Genomic DNA, 18,403 nt, shown 5'->3' on the forward strand with positions numbered 1-18,403 from the left:
CTAATGAACAGATACTCTACCTCTTCTGTTTTTCTGTCATTCTTTGAGAGAGCGTGCTGGCTTTGAAGTGTCTACACAGACAAATCCGCATCCTAAAGCACAATAGTCCTTATTTCAATTTGGAAGCACACACAAACACGTACACACACTTACACAAACACACACACACACACACACACACACACACACACACACACACACGCACACGTACAGAGTTCAGTCAAGAACAAATATGGACCTGAATACAATAACAATGTAGAAGAAGAAAAATCATCTATCCAAGCAAAACATTTTCCATATAAATAGTGGGGGCAAATGGCTTTTGCTGTGTGTTGAGGAAATAATTGAGGAGACAGAACTCCAGAATCAGGCCTCTAATGGAAGGTGACAAATTAATTTCTGTCTGCTAATAGCTCAAAATAGAACATGCCCGACTGGCTGTCTTATTCTAGGTGCCGCTTGGAAGTTCAAGCACGTGTGCATGTGTGAGAGGGAGGACAAGGAGAAAAAAATCCTCACTGGTGCAGCTCAAACTGTGTGTGTATGAGCTTTGTGATTAGATGAACATCTATGGGTTAACCATTCTAAAAGTACCAGTTTTTGGCTTGGGTTTTATTTTATTTTATTATTTATTTTATTTATTTGCTTGTTTCATTGCGTCTCACTGTGTGCCATGCATTAAAACATAAGTTAAAAGAACATCGAAGTTTGAAAAATGTGCATTGAGCATTGACACCTTCAAAATATCTTCTAATATCTTGTGTTCCATCTTAGTTTTGAAAGAAAGAAGATGCTCTATGTGAATAACTTAAATTTCTCTGATCATATCAATGGCTCCAGTGGTGAGAATATCCCTTATTCTGAAATGACTCAGGTTTATTAAATGCATTCATTTTTTATCACATTATATTTACTACAATTAATAACACTAAATTACCTATATTTTCATATGAATATTTTGTCTGTGCAGACCTCTACTATATGTCTACAAGACACACACCAACTTTCAAAGATTAACAAGCTCTTTAGTTTCTTATGATCTCCTTCCTTCTCCTTACACACACACACACACACACACACACAGTTCCTGCCAAATCTTTGATCTACCGGCAACAGGATCATGAATAGTCACGCTGACATTAGCACTCATTGAACGCTTCACTCTAACTGCCATTCATGGATTGTGCCTTTGTGTCTTTAATCTCTGTTGATTGGTCGTCTTCGAATTAAGGCACTGTTTGTATTTGATTGGCCATAATAACGTTGTCACTGGAACAATGTAGGAGATCTATCTCATCTCATCCCCGTAATAGGGTTATCCGAAAGCCAAAAACTTATGAACAGTTTTCTGCTGCGCTTTCATGTGGTCCTGCCGTGTTTTAAAGATAAGATTAATTCTTCATATCAGCAATCTGATTGTGGACGCGTGTATCTCATGCATGTTTTATAGCAGCTCTTTCTTCTGCTGCGTCAAACCTTTTCTTTGGAAAAAAAAAAATCTAAATTATTCATCTGTGTTTTGGTGCATTCCTCCTGCAGAACGAGAGACAGAAAGAGAGAATGAATTGAGGGTCTTCCTTTTTTCTGAGGTTCCCACGTGGACTGCATTCTGATAGAGACGTGAGGTTTTTGGGCCTGAGAGAGAGACAAAACGAGGTAAAATAATCCGAGAGTGCTGGTCAAAGAGTGCCAAGTGCGGTTTTAAATAGGTGAAATGGCACAGCGCTGACATCACATAATCCTTATTTTATTAATGTTAGCTCAAGAACTCTCATGTTCAGACAAAACACCTTAGGTTTATCTCTCATTGTCCCTCTCTCCACTCGCTGGGATATTCCTTTGATATGCCATCTTTTTTTAAGGCTAGATAACTTTTATTAATAAAGACAGAACCTCTGTGAATTGCATCAGCCTGACCTTAAAGAAACTTAAAGAAACACGCACACAAACTTGCAAAGTCTCACTTTTAATGGTGCCACAGATGACTTTGCAGCTCTTGTGCTTGTCATGCACAACACATCAAAATTGCATCTTTTAGCTCTCCTTAATGAGGAAATGATTTGCTTTAGTCTTAATCTGAGTTAGGTTTGAGCTTTAAGATAATTTCCAGGTAAAATACTTTACGTTAAGGTCCTGATCACCCTGTTGGGGGTTCATTACCCTGTATATCACCCCTCATGTAGCTTGCAACTTTCCATTGAACAGCTGCAGCTTATTTTGGCCAAAAGTTGTCCACTTATTGTCCACTGTCTAATTGACATTTAAAGTGACAAATCCAAGTTTTTATGCTTATTACACTATTATTACATTATTATTATCATGTAATAGTAGACTTAATGACTTCAAATGGTGCTTTGGTCAGTGAACATACTGTGAGTGAGGCTAAGACTAAGTTAAAATGGATCTTGTGCCACTGTTTCATTGAAAAAATGTCCTGTCTTTTTAATATCATACTTATCAATAACTGGCGACGAGCCTAGTTGTTAAAAACACATCCGAAACCCCCTTGTGTTCTGTTAAAACTCTTTTTGAACTCGAGTATGTGTCCTGTGCGCCCGCTAAGACTGTATTTGGATGCTCCCGAGGGGACAATAAACCCAGTTTCAGGACTGTTTTGAGATGAAATACCAAAAGTCCAGCCTAGTAACTAGTCGCAACATAGACAGCCATTCAAGATGGGTTGTCATGGCTAGGAGTGATTGGACATTGACCTTTTAATCACCGTTATAGACAAGACAATTAGGCAGAAGAGAAGAAAAGTGAAAAACACTCTATTGAATATTGCAGGAAAGCACAGAGGGAGAGAAAGCAGGAAGATACTCTAACTAGGTCATTTCATTAAACTGTAAATGCAATACAACGACTTGACAGAGAACGTTATGTTTGTGCGATGGACTGTACATGATTTTATAATCGGCCTGCTTTGGCTTTGAGTGTGTGTGTCTGCACACATTGTCCCAGGGCACTGTCTATACATGCAGAGATCTCTCTCACCCTCCACCACTGTTTCTCTGTATAGTTTATTTTCTTTCTTTTTTTGTCTTATCTTGTCTCGTCACCTCTCTTTCCTTTTTGCCTTCTCACATATTGCCACTTCTCTTTTCTCACAGTATCTTATTGTGTACTCATCTTTTTACTTTCTCATCATTTCATTTTGTCTCATCTCGTCTTTTCTCTTCGTATTTGATCTCATCTTGTCTTATTTAATCATCTCTTCTCTATTATTTTCTCTTCGTCACATCTCATTTGTTTTTTTCTTATTTTGTCTCACCCTGTCTCATTTCTGCTCTATTCTTTTTTCTTCTTGTCTCATCTCTTCTTGTCTCCATCGTTTTACTTCTCTTATTTAATTTTATATCATTGTTTCTTCTCTTCTCATTTTATCTCGTCTTGTCTCATCTCTTCTCTATTCTTTTTTCTCTTGCCTTATTTTATCTGTTCTTTTCTCAATTTCTTTCACCTTATCTCATCCTTTCTCATCTTTCTGATCTAATTTCAACTTATTCTTTTTCTCATTTCGTCTCTTTGCTTCGCTTCTCGTTACTTCTCTTATATTGGACTAATCACTCATAATGGGCCCTTATGGACTCAACCAATTGTGTGTGATCAGGCATCATCCTCAGACGCAGCTAATCAAATACCATTGCCAGAGATCATATGAAACCAGTGATCATGCCTGGCATATATTTTGTCTTTGGCTGTCAGTAGCAGCTCAACTTCAACCCTCACGCAGACAGACGTAGATTTTCATGTTGCAAAACAAATGCCAAAAAATACCCCCCCCCCCCCTGCGAGTTGCAATGAAAAACAGAGTGAACTAGAATTGATCGGTAATACATTTGGCATTTTCATCTAGCCGTTAAGTTCCCTGCCCACATCTGACTATATGCCTGCCACTCAGAAACACTCGCTGCTGGACAACCATTACATTTACAGTGACTAGCACATGTGAGACTAGCAGAGGGGCTGACAGTAAAGAAAAACAGAAAGAGAGAAAGAAAAGGAGGTGGCAGATGGAGCAGAGAGACATTTGGAACTGGTTGTTTTACGCCTCTAACCAATTTTATTTGCATGACATCTGTAATTGAAATCACTATGGTCACTATAATGCAGATCAGCGTTGAAGGAAAACTCTTTTTTTTGAAGTGATGGGATCTGCAACTATTGCAGGTACAGTTATAGGACATTAACGGGGCACCTCAGGCCCGCAGGTGTTTGGTAAACAAATTACTTTGGCAATTATTGCAAGTGTTATGAATGATCGTAGCCAATTGTGCAAGGTGCAACGAAAAATTTTGTCCTTTAATGAATCGGTGCCCTTGATCCTCTGATGTGTTTTTCTCGTGATTAAACATTCATAAGCCGTAATAAACACAATGCATTTTTAAACAGGCATATCTGGAAGACATTTGGAAGAGGGAGAGAGAGTGAGAAACTTGTGAAAGGAGGAGACATTTAAAGAGAGAAGAGGTAAATATGTTTGTCTGGAATGGAGAGAATGAGAGAGAGATGGAGGGGTAGGAACAGATGGTGAAAAGAAAGAGCAATGACAAGAGGTTATTTTCAGATGAGTGTGACTATTTAACAAAATGTTCCTATTGGGAGGACAAATGGGCTTCTTAGAATTGCACATACAACACACACTCAGAACCCTCGTTTAAACTAATCCACGTCCCTGGTGATTTTCTGCTTTCCCACCGCAGGACTAATTTATCAAAACAATGGTCCTCAAAAAGCCTGTAGTGTTGTCCCTGAGAGGAAGAAAAAAACAGCATGAGTAGCAATCATGTATACCCTAACCTGGAAGCATGCATCAAAACTTGGCACGTTAAACAGTGAAACTGCTCAGACCAAGTGAAGACAAGTTCAGTTTATATAACCCTTTTACGATTGTAACACAGTACCCATTATTTTCTTACCGTGGTGATTTTCTGTTAAAAGACAACTGCTGTTTTCCAACCAACTTTGTGTTGTTGCAAAGTCGGTGAAGCATGTAAATGAACAATGTGTATTCTTTCTCCACATTACCTGGGCCCTGTCTTTTGCATCATCTGGCTGACATTTGCTGATAAATAAACTGGTATATTTAGGTACCATAGTGAAAGAGTACAAATTGTCTATTTATATACTACTAACATTGTAACAATACAAAGCTGGTTAAACATCGCCAAAGTTATCCTTTGACCCTTAAACGCATACCTCAGGTCTTTAGTGATGCGGGACGTCATTCACTACCCTTACCTTTTTAGTATTCCTAATTCAATTTATTATAAACAATATAACAAGATTTTTTTTTTTTTTTTTTTTTTTTTTTTTTTACAAAAGAATGCCTATTTTCCCATTCATTTATTTGTAAAAATTGACGATTTACTAACGAGTAAATCTGATTTACTAACGACTAACGCGCTAAGGTGTGTAACAGTGTATGTTTTTTCTGCACAACAATAATCTAATCTTTGATGATTGAATAAGTGCAATTCACCTTTTTTTTCACAAGGTGTCAATGTCTGATACACAATGATGAAGTGACATTTCACTCATAGTTACTGCAGGCAGAAAACAAAAGAATAGGAAGTATCATCAGCAAAACTTGAAATGGTTCAGTGATTCACTGCAGAGCAACGCAATCAAAAATTAGTGTCACTGTCACTTGATGGTGGATCTGTCAAGAAGCTGTCAGTGATTAAAATGTTGATTTTGAATATTTTGTAAATTATAGTTTTAAGAATATGTTTGAGATGGCGAATATGAGCCAGATGCTGAATGTGCTGGGAAATGAGCTCTAACGAGGACAGTGATGATGGTATAAAACATCTGCTCAAACTGAACCCTTCCAAGCTCCAAAAGGTAACCAAATATGCTTTGTTTTATTCTTCTGTAATTGTTAGCCTACTCTAATCAGGAGAGTTTTGCATTATCACGACAGGTAGGTCCATCCGTGTTAGATATAGATCCAGGACCTTAAAAAACAGAATATGTAATACTGATTGGTGAAACATTTATGCATTTAAGGGTTAAGCCAGTGTGTCTCAATTCTAGTCCTGGGAACCCACCTCCCAGAAGATGTCTCACTTATTAAAACACCTGATTCAACTCATCAGCTTGTTAGTGCGTTAAATAGAGAGACATTTAAAACATTCTGGGAAGAGGGTCCTGAGGACTGAAGTTGAGAGACACTGTTTTAAGCGAATCACTCTTTATCTCAACTCATTTATTTGACTTAGCTTTCGGTTCTTCACCATTGATATATAAAGAAGTCCCTATTTTAGCGTGCTTGGAGTCATTCACAGAAGGCACATTCTTGCATCCCATCTCTGCAACTTTTCCTTTTTGCCTATGTTGACAAATAAAATTAGGACAAAGGTGAATGCTCTTGAGATAGATGAAATTGTAGTACCAAATATAGAGTTTTGGCTTTTTCTAATTGTTTAAACAGCACTTCTTTAGTTGTTATTCTCATATGGATACAAGATACGAGCTGTCCTCTGGGGTGTTGGGCATCCTGGACAACAGCAGGCTTCCCAATGCTAGCCAGCACCAGGCTAACAGCACTAGCTGTGGCCCAAAAACAACATGAGCTGTCAGAAAGGGTTATCACAGCCCAGTGAATCGGGAGGAGGGGAGGGACAAGAGGAAGGAGGAGGGAGCCAGTGAGGGTGGATGGGTGGGAGTGTTACTGCGAGACAGAGAGAGAGAGAGAGAGAGAGAGAGGATTCAGATGCCAGAGAAAGGGCCAGCGTACACCCGCCACAACTGAAAGCACAAGGATCGTGTGCGTGTGTAGTGCATGCTTGCATTCGGAGTAACGGCGATGTTGGAGCACTCGTCTGAGCTGGGCTTTGTGCCGAGTGTGTGTGTGGACAGCATGCGATACCCATCTACCGCGAACAGCGCTGTCTCCATGAGGAGCACAGAAGAACTGCTGCTGAGGTAACGCTGTCCCTGGACAGAACACAAAGACATACATGCACACACACACACACACACACACAGATCAGGGTATCTCCGAAAGGTTTGCCGTTCATAGCTGCAGGCATGCAGAGAGCCATTTCAGGAATGTTTGGTTGAGGGAAGCCTGCGGTTTTGTTGGCTTGGTTCGTTGACATGCCGATTGTAGGCCGTTTGAGCTGTGCATGCATGCAGTTGTGTTTTTGTCAAATTGCGGGACCCTGTCTGTGCCGTACCGTCGGCACTCGTCTTGCCAACCGTAAAAATGCACAGCTTGCAATGTTCCCCTCTCTTGTTTCTCATCCCCTACGGTTCGTTTGGAGCCTCTTTAAAAACTGAAGAGTTGATACAGCTATAGAGAAGTGTTGAGAGATGCGTGTACGTGCACGCAGGATAATGCGCATGTGTGTGCAAGCGAAACAGTGTGACAGAAAGAGAAATCAAATTCACTATAATAAAATTGTGCATGCAAATCATTGTCCTCCCTTATTGCACTTATTGCGGTCGCGTTTCCAGACAAGCGTTCTTAATCCGTAATAATTCACCTTAGTATATATGCGTACAATTAAGTGTGCAAACACACTTGCGAGGACCTAAATTCTGAGTTTGTTTGGATGTAATAATCGCATTAAACAAAGAGAGGGATGAGCAGGAGGGGTTAAGCCCCGTCCCGCCACTAGAAAGATGTCTGCTTTTGTTTGCACGCCTCTCTGACGATTGGATTTAAAAGGGTGGGGGGGTCTGGAGAGAGGGATGGAGGGGAGCATTCGGTGGAGAGATGGAAGGAGGGTAGCGCTGAAAGCATTCTCAACAATGGGACGCCCCAACAATGAGGCTGTCACTCACTTTGTGGCTTGCTTTCTACCTCTCTTCTCATCTCTGTCTCTGGCCATTTTTTAAAACTAGAGAAGGGTGCTAATCGGGCCGTGTCGGGTTGGTTTTTATCCCAGGGTTATGGGCAGTTAATAACGCGGGCTTTTAATGTGCGGAGTGTAATGGGGTGTGAGGGCATTAGTTGGGCCAGAGAGGCGGCCATGTTGGTTTAAAGAGTAGATTTATGGCCTTTTACTCATTCATTGTACTTGTGCTCAATGGCTTTTAAAATAGCCCCCAAGGAACATGAATCTCTCCAATGACTGCGGTCAGGTCTTCTTGTAACACACACACATACCTTGGCTATAACTCAACCTCCTCCAGTAAAGAAATGTCAAATGTAAGCATTCCGTAACCATCACACACAAGCATGCTCATTAGAGAAATACTACCAAATATTAACAAATGTACCCCAACGCGACTGGGACTGAATCTATGGACTTGAGAACGTTTATCGTTATTTGATGCAAAAATGATTTATGGAGCTACACGAAGGGCCACATTTAAAGGGAAAACCATACATGCTGGGACTATAAAAGAATCTATTGCGTGTGCCTCTGGCGGTTGATGTAATGCTTCGTTCGCTGAGGACTCACATCGATTTATGCCGCTGAGTTTCAACTTCAATCCGTATGATGCCGAATGTACTGTAATGATGTCTAGAAATTCATTGACTTTATTTACTATTGATAGTAAGGTGTAATATAACCGATTTTGAACATATCTGAAACGTTTCTTTTATACTATTTATATTTCGAAACCTAGTGGTCTTCCTACCTAGACTTCGATTATGCACATCACAGTCTCAAAACCTGATAATCTGCCAGCCTAGACATCATGTTTGAACAAAAACCTGAAGAGCTGCCTGCTTAGACAGCATTTTCAGTTATCATAGTCATGTTTAAATTTATGATGTTGTGTAGGTAGGCAGCCCACTAGATTATCAAGTGGAGCTTGTATGAGTTTGACTTTAGCTGACAAAGCTATAAATTATGCATTTCGTACAGGAAATTTAAGGGTTAAGCAATCACGGATAACACCAGGTCGGTTCTTAACGGACTGTCATAAAAGCTTCCACTTTCTTCCTAAAACCACTCATACAGCACTGCCGACTTTCCGCTACAAACATTGGAGTTTGTTCTCTGCAATTAGTGGCTTGGAAAGCCTTTCATTATGGTAAAACAAGGCGATGGCGGTTGTGTCTGTGTGGGGCTGTGGCGACAGGCTGCTGTCACTGTGCATTCTGGGATATGTGCGCGAGCGTGTTGCAGAAATGGGTGGTTTTGTGTTATAGGAGAATGACCTGTCCCTAGGTGCCCAGCGTCGAGCTGTGGCTCAGCGAAGCTGCGCGAGTTTCAAATGAAAATAAATGAGAAGCAGTGACCAGCGCTCTCAGGGTCCCGCTTTAATGAGGGAAACGGGGGGAGGGATGTTGAAACAAAGGAACGGGGGGAGATGGATAGAGAAAGGAAAGGAGAAAAAGGCTCTTTAATGAATGTAGGACTTGGAGAGAAATGGCAAATTTATTTAAACTCCAATTTTGCTACACAAGACCTGTTCAATTAAACCAGTAAGGTTCACTGCACTGGGCAACAATCCCTCCGAGGTTGGCATTCTGGGATAGCGGGAAGCAGAAACGGGCCTTTAGTTTGAATGTTGGATGGTTTTAGTTCTACAGATTTAGTTCTAGATCAGTATGACAGAAATGAATATTAGGGGAGTCTAAAGCAATAAGACATGCTGTTGATATCATGTGATGTCATAATAGCATTGCTGCTGGTTGCCATGGTGATAATGTAAACAACTGAGGTCGAGTTAATGTAGAAGATTAGCCAGGCTAGTGATCCCAGATTACAGTGACAGGCTTACATGCACTCTCTAGCAAACCACAATACTCAAGTGGATGATAGTTACAGTCAAATGTGTCATTAAACCACATGTGTTGTTATTCAGATAGGTAGTTAGAAACATGCTGACAGTTCAAATGCATAGTTGACTCAAGATTCTCACCATAATATTGTACCAATGCAAAGACTTCCATTGAACACAAAAGGCCTTCAAGCTCCAATGCAGAATCTAAAACAATTGTGTACTATACACTATTGTGCATTAGTTGTACCAAAATTGGCCCAAAATTCATCTAATTATTCGATGATAATCTTCCCCTCTGATAATCTTTTAACCGCTGCGACCAAATCATTGAGACACTGAGTTAAACTCGATAACTGGATTATTCAAATGTATAAACAATTCATTCAGACATATTTTGTGAAACGAATCAAGCCTTAAGCCATCTTAACGTGTAATATCTCTGACATTTGTGCATGGTTGTCGCAGTTTGTCCCCTAGTGGTAGTCTCACAGAACTTTCAAATTGGTCGTGAAGTAGCCTTTACCCTTCACTTATTCACCATGATAAAATAAATGTAAAAATCACAAGAAAAGCCTATTAGGATTTCTAAGTCTAATCAATGTAATTGTTATGTAAAGGGATTATTTTGGACAATTTTAATGGAATAGTGTAATTCTCACTTTGTCCTTTTAATTCGAATTCTTTGCATCTGGTCTAGAACTTCACGCAGTTCCTGTGATATGACTTCCGGTCTGTCATTTGTCTGATATAGTGAAATGGAAGCTTTAGAGATAATTAAAACATCACTAATTCATTAGGTCATGTGTGTACAGTATATGTCTGTGTGTGCTGATCTGATATGATCTGACGCAAAATATCTGTATCGTAGCCTATGAATTAGGCTGTAACTGAGAGTATGCATGTGTGCTCTCACCCAAATGAGCACGCTCACTGCTTTACATAATCCATGAGTTAATCAAATATTCATGAGACCAAACAGACTCTTCTGACATACCGCTGGCAGCCCTTATGTCCATCTACATGCATGTAACACAGCTAAAATGCTAGGGCTGACGTATATATTGTGCAACAAATGCATCAGAAGGTAGAGATTTTGTTACCGCAATATATCTACATTTCTGTCACTAAGCAGGACCGCAGGATAGATGTTTACGGTTGTCAAGCAATGCGCAGTTTTCTGCATGAATTCGACTGATATGTGGTGTGCATATACTGGATAGAAATATGGCTCATCCAATTTGAACTATACGTTTTTTTTTTTTTGTTTTTTTTTTTTTTAACTACCGAGATGATTATGTGATGTAAACATCAAAATATAGTTTACAAAGGTCATAACATACCGTAGTATTGTGCAAGGGACCATATGAAAATAAGTATTTATTGATCTGTAGTCTGCCCCTGTAATCATAAGTTGTGTGAAAAAGTTGTTGCTGCCTCTAGTTTTCTTTTCAATGAATTGGATTTAAAGGTACATTTTTGCAAAAATGTTGCTAGAATCACGTGTTTACAATCAGGCTATGCTGACTTCTACCGTTTTGAGTCTTTTGTTTTTTAGAGGTGCTGTAAGGGATGTTAGCAGTTCTTAGGCTTAGTCGTTCCATTCTAAAAACTCCAACCTACAAAAAACAGCGATGGAGAAGGAGAGCATTTGTCATTTTAAGTTGCTCACAAGAACCTCCCTTTGTGGCTGCTATGCTTCCTTGATTTTCTTAAGACCACCCCTAATACATGGAGTAGTTTATCCCGCCCCATATCTGCCATCGTTAGCATGTCCTCCTTCGTCTTATTCTCCATCTAACTACCTTCCCTGCTCCCACCCCTTTCTTATTCTCTCTCTCTCTCTCTCTCTCTCTCTCTCTCTCTCTCTCTCTCTCTCTCTCTCTGTGCGGTTTGAACTCCTGGTGTACTATTTTTGTCTCAGTGTATTGCAGCCTGCCGGGCTCTCTCTTTCTCTCTTGTCTCCTTGCTCTCCTCCTACATGGTCAATCAATACGTGTTATAGGCCAGCTGGGTCCAGACCCAAGAGGGAGATGCATAGAGGAAGAGAGAGAGAAGGTGTGAGAGAGAGGGAGAGAGAGAGAGAGAGAGAGAGAGAGAGAACACAAAGAACAAGGACCCCAAGAAAATCAGGCAGAAGAGGGGCGTAACTAGGATGCGAGGACATTGGGAGCTCAGGCCTGGGCCTTTATGCCAAAGTAATGACATATTTTCTAGAGGTTATCAATATAATTCACCAGATTAACTACACAATATTTCAACCATCATATATATGAAGCTACGTGCGACTGACGATTCAAAGATTTTGCAAAATCGTCAGACAGCGGCTGCCAGAAATGTGACCCATAACTTATCCCTAAAATCGTAGGGAAATGATGGGTGAATAAGAATGGTGTAGAAGCCCCTAAACCTTGTTGTATGCCCATAACTGTAAACATATCCCTCAAATCTGATTGGTTGATTGGAATGTTGTTCCAGGATCGACAGGGATGTTGGTCCAGGAATATGTTCCACCATATAGTTTCACCTCACTTAATCCTCCAGCGTGTAGTTTTAGCAGGAAAAAATCAGGTTATTCATATTGCCGCTTTATGTGTGTGTTCGCAATGGTCTACTGTCATTAAAATAACCGCTGGCAACTCTCTACTCACAGTAATGCGAGGCAACAGTAATGCAGTAAACAGGTTGACGGCAATAGAAAATATTCAGGCTATAACCCTGAAACCCCTGGGGAGGAGGTGAGGAAAAGGAGAAAAAAATGACCAAAAAAAACAAAACAGAAAGAGGTAAAAGGGTAACAATAACAACCGCAGGAGGAAGAACAGGGAAACCTTTGACCTGAGAGTGTGAGAGAGAGAGCGCGACAGCGAGAAAGAAAGAAACCCCAAATGAAAGACGTCTTGTGGCTAAATTCCATTATCTTCTGCAAGAGAGAATTATATCAGCCCTTAAGTGCTTTCATCAGACTTCTTAACCCCAAGAGAAGGACACAGAAGAGGAAGCCGGAAAGATTGAAGGATGTTCAGGGAGCGACATGAAGGTCTGTGGTGTGAGTTAATGTTCCGAGCTGCTAAAGCCGCCTAATACCACACGCAAATTGTCCCTACATCCTGCCAGATATCAGTAAAATGGATGTCCTGAGAAATCTCTTCTATCCTTGTTGTCCCTTTTCCATGTACAGTGTGCCAGAGCCTGATACAGAACTGTTCAGTGTTTTTTCACAGCAGAAAAGTCGGTTCTGGAGTGGAAAAAATTGACTCTGCATTTGCCCCTAAATCCTGCTGGGTTTTAGGTCTTTAAAACTTGTAAGGCTAGTAAACAAGGTTACACTTTATTTCACGGTGTAATATTAACCACATGTACTTACTGTAGTGTTAGGATTAGGGTTTGGTTTGGAGTTGCATGTAATTATGCATAAATCAAAGTTATTACTATAGTAACTACATGTATGTAACAATGACACAGTTAAATAAAGTTACCGTAAACCGTGCATGTTTACTTGTGAGCAGGTTATGTATAGTAATGTAGTTACACTGTAGAAAAATATTTTCATGATTTGCTATCAAATTCAAATTCAAAATTGCTTTATTGGCATGGACTGTACATAAAACAATATGCTATCTCAGTGTTTTTATTTTTATTTTTTTATCTCCTTCATTGAATTAACTCGTTTTTTATTTCAATGAACTTAAAAATTTTTAGGCAACCAGGTAACTTACTTTTTTTAAGTTAAACCAACAATATTTTTTAACAGTGTTTTAGCTCTCAAGTCAGTTTGGGAGTTTAATTGAAAAAAGGCTTGCAAAAAATGTGCTTTATAAATGTCTATTTCACATCACACAAAATTACAAGTAAGATGTTTGTATTCTTTGTTAGCATTGTGTTTGCAGCCTTTCCTTCATGTTCACCCCTATTTCTGTCCTCTAAGCTTCGGGTTTACCGCTGAATTTCTCTCCAAATAGAAGTCCATTTAGTGAATTTATCATCTTCATAACATGCGTAACAGCAATGCCGAGCATTCCTAAATTGCTTCTTTATTGCACAATCCATTATGTAATGTATATTTGCTCAAGATAGTAGATATTGCATTGTGTGAGAACAGAGTAATGTTTATAAACCTGTCCAGAACTCACAATGCATTTCTCTCCCCCCACACACACACCACCACCAAAATGTATTTTGTTTTGTATGTAATTGATGCACAAATTGATATTTTAGGTCAGTGAGAAGTATTATTTTGTGTTTGTGGTTTTAGGCCTATATATATTGACTCGAATAATGTCGGAATTATTGTATATTACCTACTTTATTTATTTTGTATTTTATGAGTCACCTCTGCTTGACTGTCCAAGCTGGAGGCGGCGTTCACAAGTGTTTCTTAGAGGGAAAGATGACCCCACCGGCTTGTATATTATAATAATTTGTGTAAAATCATTACAGAAATCGTAGCCTATGTCTAAACTGTCTCTAAGGATCTGGCTCTAGGGTTAGTTTCGTCTTCTGTTTTCTCATGAATGTTACCGTAAGAAGGAAATATTGATTGTGCATCCTTGCATGCACAAACACCACCCTTTTGAACACATGCAAATACTAGCACTTTGTTTGGCTACAGGTCATAACAGAGCACAACACATGTTTTGTTTATCACAATTTGCTGAATCTATTTTCTTCTGGTTTAATTTGGCCATTTGTTGCTGGTTATGGCACTTAAATTCTGCGCAACTGCTTTTTAATGACAGCTGAAATCCTTCATTGCACTTGGTCTATAAGGACAGGCATGGTCCATTATGGCTTTTTGTTTTGTTCTGTTCTGAAGCTTTTGGCTGTAATATGTTGTTATTGCAAACTGCAAGACAAGGCACTTTTTTAATGGTTGCTAATTTAGGCCGCATATCTAAAGATCTTCTTATTTTATGTGGTCATGTTCTACAGAATGCAAGGCACAACATCCTCTTCTTCCCCATGCATCATTTGTGTGTGTATATATGCATTAAGCATGAGTGTTTCCCATGACCTAGTTCCTGCACGTGCTCTGTAGAGCTGCGGCTCGAGACCCCCTTCCCCTGGGGGCATGCAAGGGGAAAACAAAAAAGAAAATGTACTCTTTCTTACGCATGAAAGGATGAGCACTGTAAAATGGTGATGTGCCTCGAATTGAATTCTTTGTTCGATGCAGTAAATATTCTGATGCAATAAATCTTCAATATATTAAGGTGTGTTTATTATCTCTTAATCTAAATTTGGTTAGTCTATATGTCTTAGTTTGCACCCAAAGATGAAAAATACTGGGTTGTTTGTTTCATCTGTGGAACACAAAAGAAGACAGAGTTATTTTGTGATGGCTACAATGAAAATGAAATGGGACTGGAGAAAAAAAGAGGATGCATTTGTATGCGCAGTGATACTGAATGCATGTGAATTGTATTGCCCTATTGTGAAAGGCAATGTTTTCAGCAGATTCATATGGACCAGTTTTGTGTTTTTGGTCCATTTTGGAGCTTGACAGCTCCAGTCCCCATCTACTTCCATTGTATGGATAGGAGCTGCGTGAACATTCTTAAGAACATCTATTTTTTTGTGTTCCCTATAATGAAAGAAAGTCATACGGGTTTAGATACTTTCATTAATTCATTCTTTCATATAGAACAGACCGGTTGATATGGCTCAGAGATGCATTGGTTAAAAACTCGCTGCAGCGCGAGCAGCCACGCCTCTCCCCTCCCGGTGCTCTACGCTCCGGAACGATAGTTATCTGAATTGAAGGGATTTATTTTTGTTAAAGGGATTGTTGAGGAAAAACAGTCTAATGGGTGAGAGGAAAAGAATGTGACAAGCGCAGTTAGTGTGTGTGTGTGTGTGTGTGCCCAGCAGTGCCGCTCGCGCTGCTGCACCTGTCCCTCTCTGTCTCGCGCGCCCAAACTCGGCAGGCAGCTCGCGCGGAGGGCGGGCGTTATCCAGTCCGCGGCGCACAACACGGTCAGCCTGAACATGACTTCGTCCTACAATCTGGATTTTCTACCCGATATGATGGTGGAGGGACGATTGTTGAGCGCCGGAGAGAGGATGTAAGCGTTTAGCTGTTTATCTCTTTGCTTCTTCAGCTCTCTTCTGTCATCTTGTTCGGCGCGAGCGTGTTGACAAATAGGGCACGCGGTAGTGTGTTTGCGCCTCGCGCTGTGTTATCAGCGATCAGATAACGGGGCTGATGGTGCTAATGTTGTTTTTTTGCTTTTAACTGCATTCATTGTGCCAGTGCTCAAACGCCTCGGGGAAATAAACACGTTGGATTGAGTGCTCCGTAATCGGACAGTCCGAATCGTCTCAGAGTTTTGTTATGTTACGTAGACTGATTTGCAGTGCATGAGTGAAATTGTTGCAATGAATATTCTGTGCAACTCCTTGCGAGAATATGTAGTTATATGTAACGGTCCACTGTATGATATCACATCTGATTATTAAAATTAGAATAGTGCATGCATTAGGCTAAAGAACTTGGGTTACTTTGATACTCGGTACACTGAGCATTTGTGGCTTTGGGGTGAACTCAATTATAGGACAATTTCAGTTGATTTGCTTGGTCATTTAAGACTCATTCATATTTTATCAACATCAACATTAGGCTACCGAAACGCGTCTGTTGCACGTGCACGCGCATCCACAATGGATTTGATGTTGTTGTGTGATATAGCCTATGGGGTTCAAAAGTAGGCTATGGGAACATTAACCCTCCGATGACTGGTGTCCAAGACATTTTTAACCATTCAGGGTGTGATGTTACATACATCCAAACCCTTTGACACTTTCCCAACCACTGACCAAAAAAAAAAAAAAAAAAAAAAAAACTACTATAGTAGACCAAAGGAAGAGACATATTCTATTCTAATGGACATATGCATCTTTTATCTGATATTATCAGATATATCATTTTAGTGGAAAATATTGTGTATGGTAGGCCTATTAATTTGTAGTCTACCGCCTTTATAATTTAATACTTCACGCATCAGAGCGTTTAAATAGCAGAAGAATTGCTTTAAATTGAACGCATATGATCCGCAGCGCAGTGTCAGCTCGTGCATGAGCAAGAGACATGTGACTGAAATGGCTCGAGCTCAGTGTTGAAAACATGCGCCGCTCCGTCTCTGTTTTTAAACCATCGGAATGCGCAATGACTGACTCCCCTTCTCTTTCCCCCCTCTGTCTCTCTCTCTCTCTATCTGGGTTGTTTCAAATTTGATTTGTTACGTGGCATGTGTTGCCGAAATCAGTTTAGAGCGCGCGCAGGACACGTAATTCACTTAAAGTGCAGTGTTGCGGGGCGCGAGGGATAGTTTGATGCAGCGCGAGCACTTCACAGACGCTGCCGCTGTCCCACTTACGTCCGCTCGTCTTTTTCCTAACGGTTGATGAGCGCTTGTTTTGTAGTGAGAATTTCGCCGCGTTCCCTCTTTTTCTCTCCTTTTTACTCCACAGTTTTCCCCCCTATTCACATCTTCCAGCTATTTACAGTTGATATAGTGTGTGACAGTCTGTTATATGTTTATATCTTTCGGGGGGAAATTGGAGACAGAACCGAACGTGCTCATAAGTTCGCTAATTTAGAGAAAATGCCCTCGAAATTACAAATAATTCATGAAGAGACTAAATAATGACTTCACTCTCCTCTAAATATGCCAAAATATGTACTTTGGAGTTTGGGGTGGGGGTTAGTTTGTTGTAATTATCTTAATTTAAAGACAAAATGAAACCAATATCGATCCATTTACTTTCAACGTTCTTAGTCTTATTGTGAAATATTTCCTGTTATTTTAAAGGGAGGGAAAGTAAAAAATGTGATAACTGCTAGGGTTTCCAGGTCTGTGCAATAAAAGTAGCCCAATGGCCTGTAGCCAAATGCGATTTTCTCCGTCTAAATTCTAAATTTGTACTAAAAATTCTGGTTTTAGACTTATAATTTGTGACCGGTATTTTGTTTTGCTCTATCTTCTGCGCTTCCGTGTTCATAAATATGTCAGAGGTCACTCTTCGGCCAGTAGCCAGTGATTATAGTCTATAAAGTTATAAATATGGATATTTTTCTTACAAAACCCCAAAATCCCCCTGGAGCCGTATGTAATACTTTTATGATGGATGGATGCACTTTTTTGGGCTTTAAAATGCCAGTTACCATTCACTCCTCCCATTATAAAGCTTGGAAAAGCCAGGATATTTTTAAATATAACTCCAATTGTGTTTGGCTGAAAGAAGAAAGTCATATACACCTAGGATGGCTTGAGGGCGAGTAAATTATGGGATAATTTTCATTTTTGGATGAACTAACCCTTTAATGACGCTACAAGCTCCACCCCAAATACTGCATGCCTGGCACGGCTGCTGGGGGTTCTCAACCAGGGGGGTCGGGCCCAATAAGTCTTAAAATGATTTAAATTGAGTTAAATTAGCAATTTTAATTAAAATGCTAAAAATAAAGATGTACAACATTAAACTGGCATCAAATTTTTGACATTTTTTTTATTTTTATTACAACAAAAGTACATCATCGTACATCAGCTTCCTATATCCAAGAATATGTCTTTGGACAAAAGGTGGCCTTGGGGTCAAAATAAGTTGAAAACCAGTAATTTAGTTAATTATATTTAATATAGCTGTGCTTTACCAGAACTGGTTGCTGAAAGTCTTGCCCTATGCCTAGTCTCTTTTTCCTTCTGTTATGATG

At 39.8% G+C, this 18,403-nt stretch overlaps 1 protein-coding gene across 29 annotated transcripts in view; it reads left to right on the top strand.

The window, feature by feature from the left end:
* Positions 1-18,403, top strand: part of celf2 (cugbp, Elav-like family member 2) — a 138,319-nt gene that overhangs the window by 44,991 nt on the left and 74,925 nt on the right. For 14 of the 29 annotated variants that reach the window (XM_084112431.1, XM_084112442.1, XM_084112432.1 and 11 more), the window contains exon 1: positions 6,626-6,930. The exons of 7 other annotated variants lie outside the window; for them this stretch is intronic. In XM_084112431.1, coding sequence (XP_083968557.1) covers positions 6,788-6,930 — 143 coding nt within the window. In that variant the 5' untranslated portion in view covers positions 6,626-6,787. Of the gene's footprint in view, positions 1-6,625; positions 6,931-15,421; positions 15,756-18,403 lie in introns of those variants that run through there. 8 more of the 29 variants (XM_084112456.1, XM_084112443.1, XM_084112445.1 and 5 more) reach the window with 1 other exon arrangement.

This window comes from Abramis brama (genome assembly GCF_963993115.1).
Source record: "Abramis brama genome assembly, chromosome: 4".
Classification (NCBI taxonomy): domain Eukaryota; kingdom Metazoa; phylum Chordata; class Actinopteri; order Cypriniformes; family Leuciscidae; genus Abramis; species Abramis brama.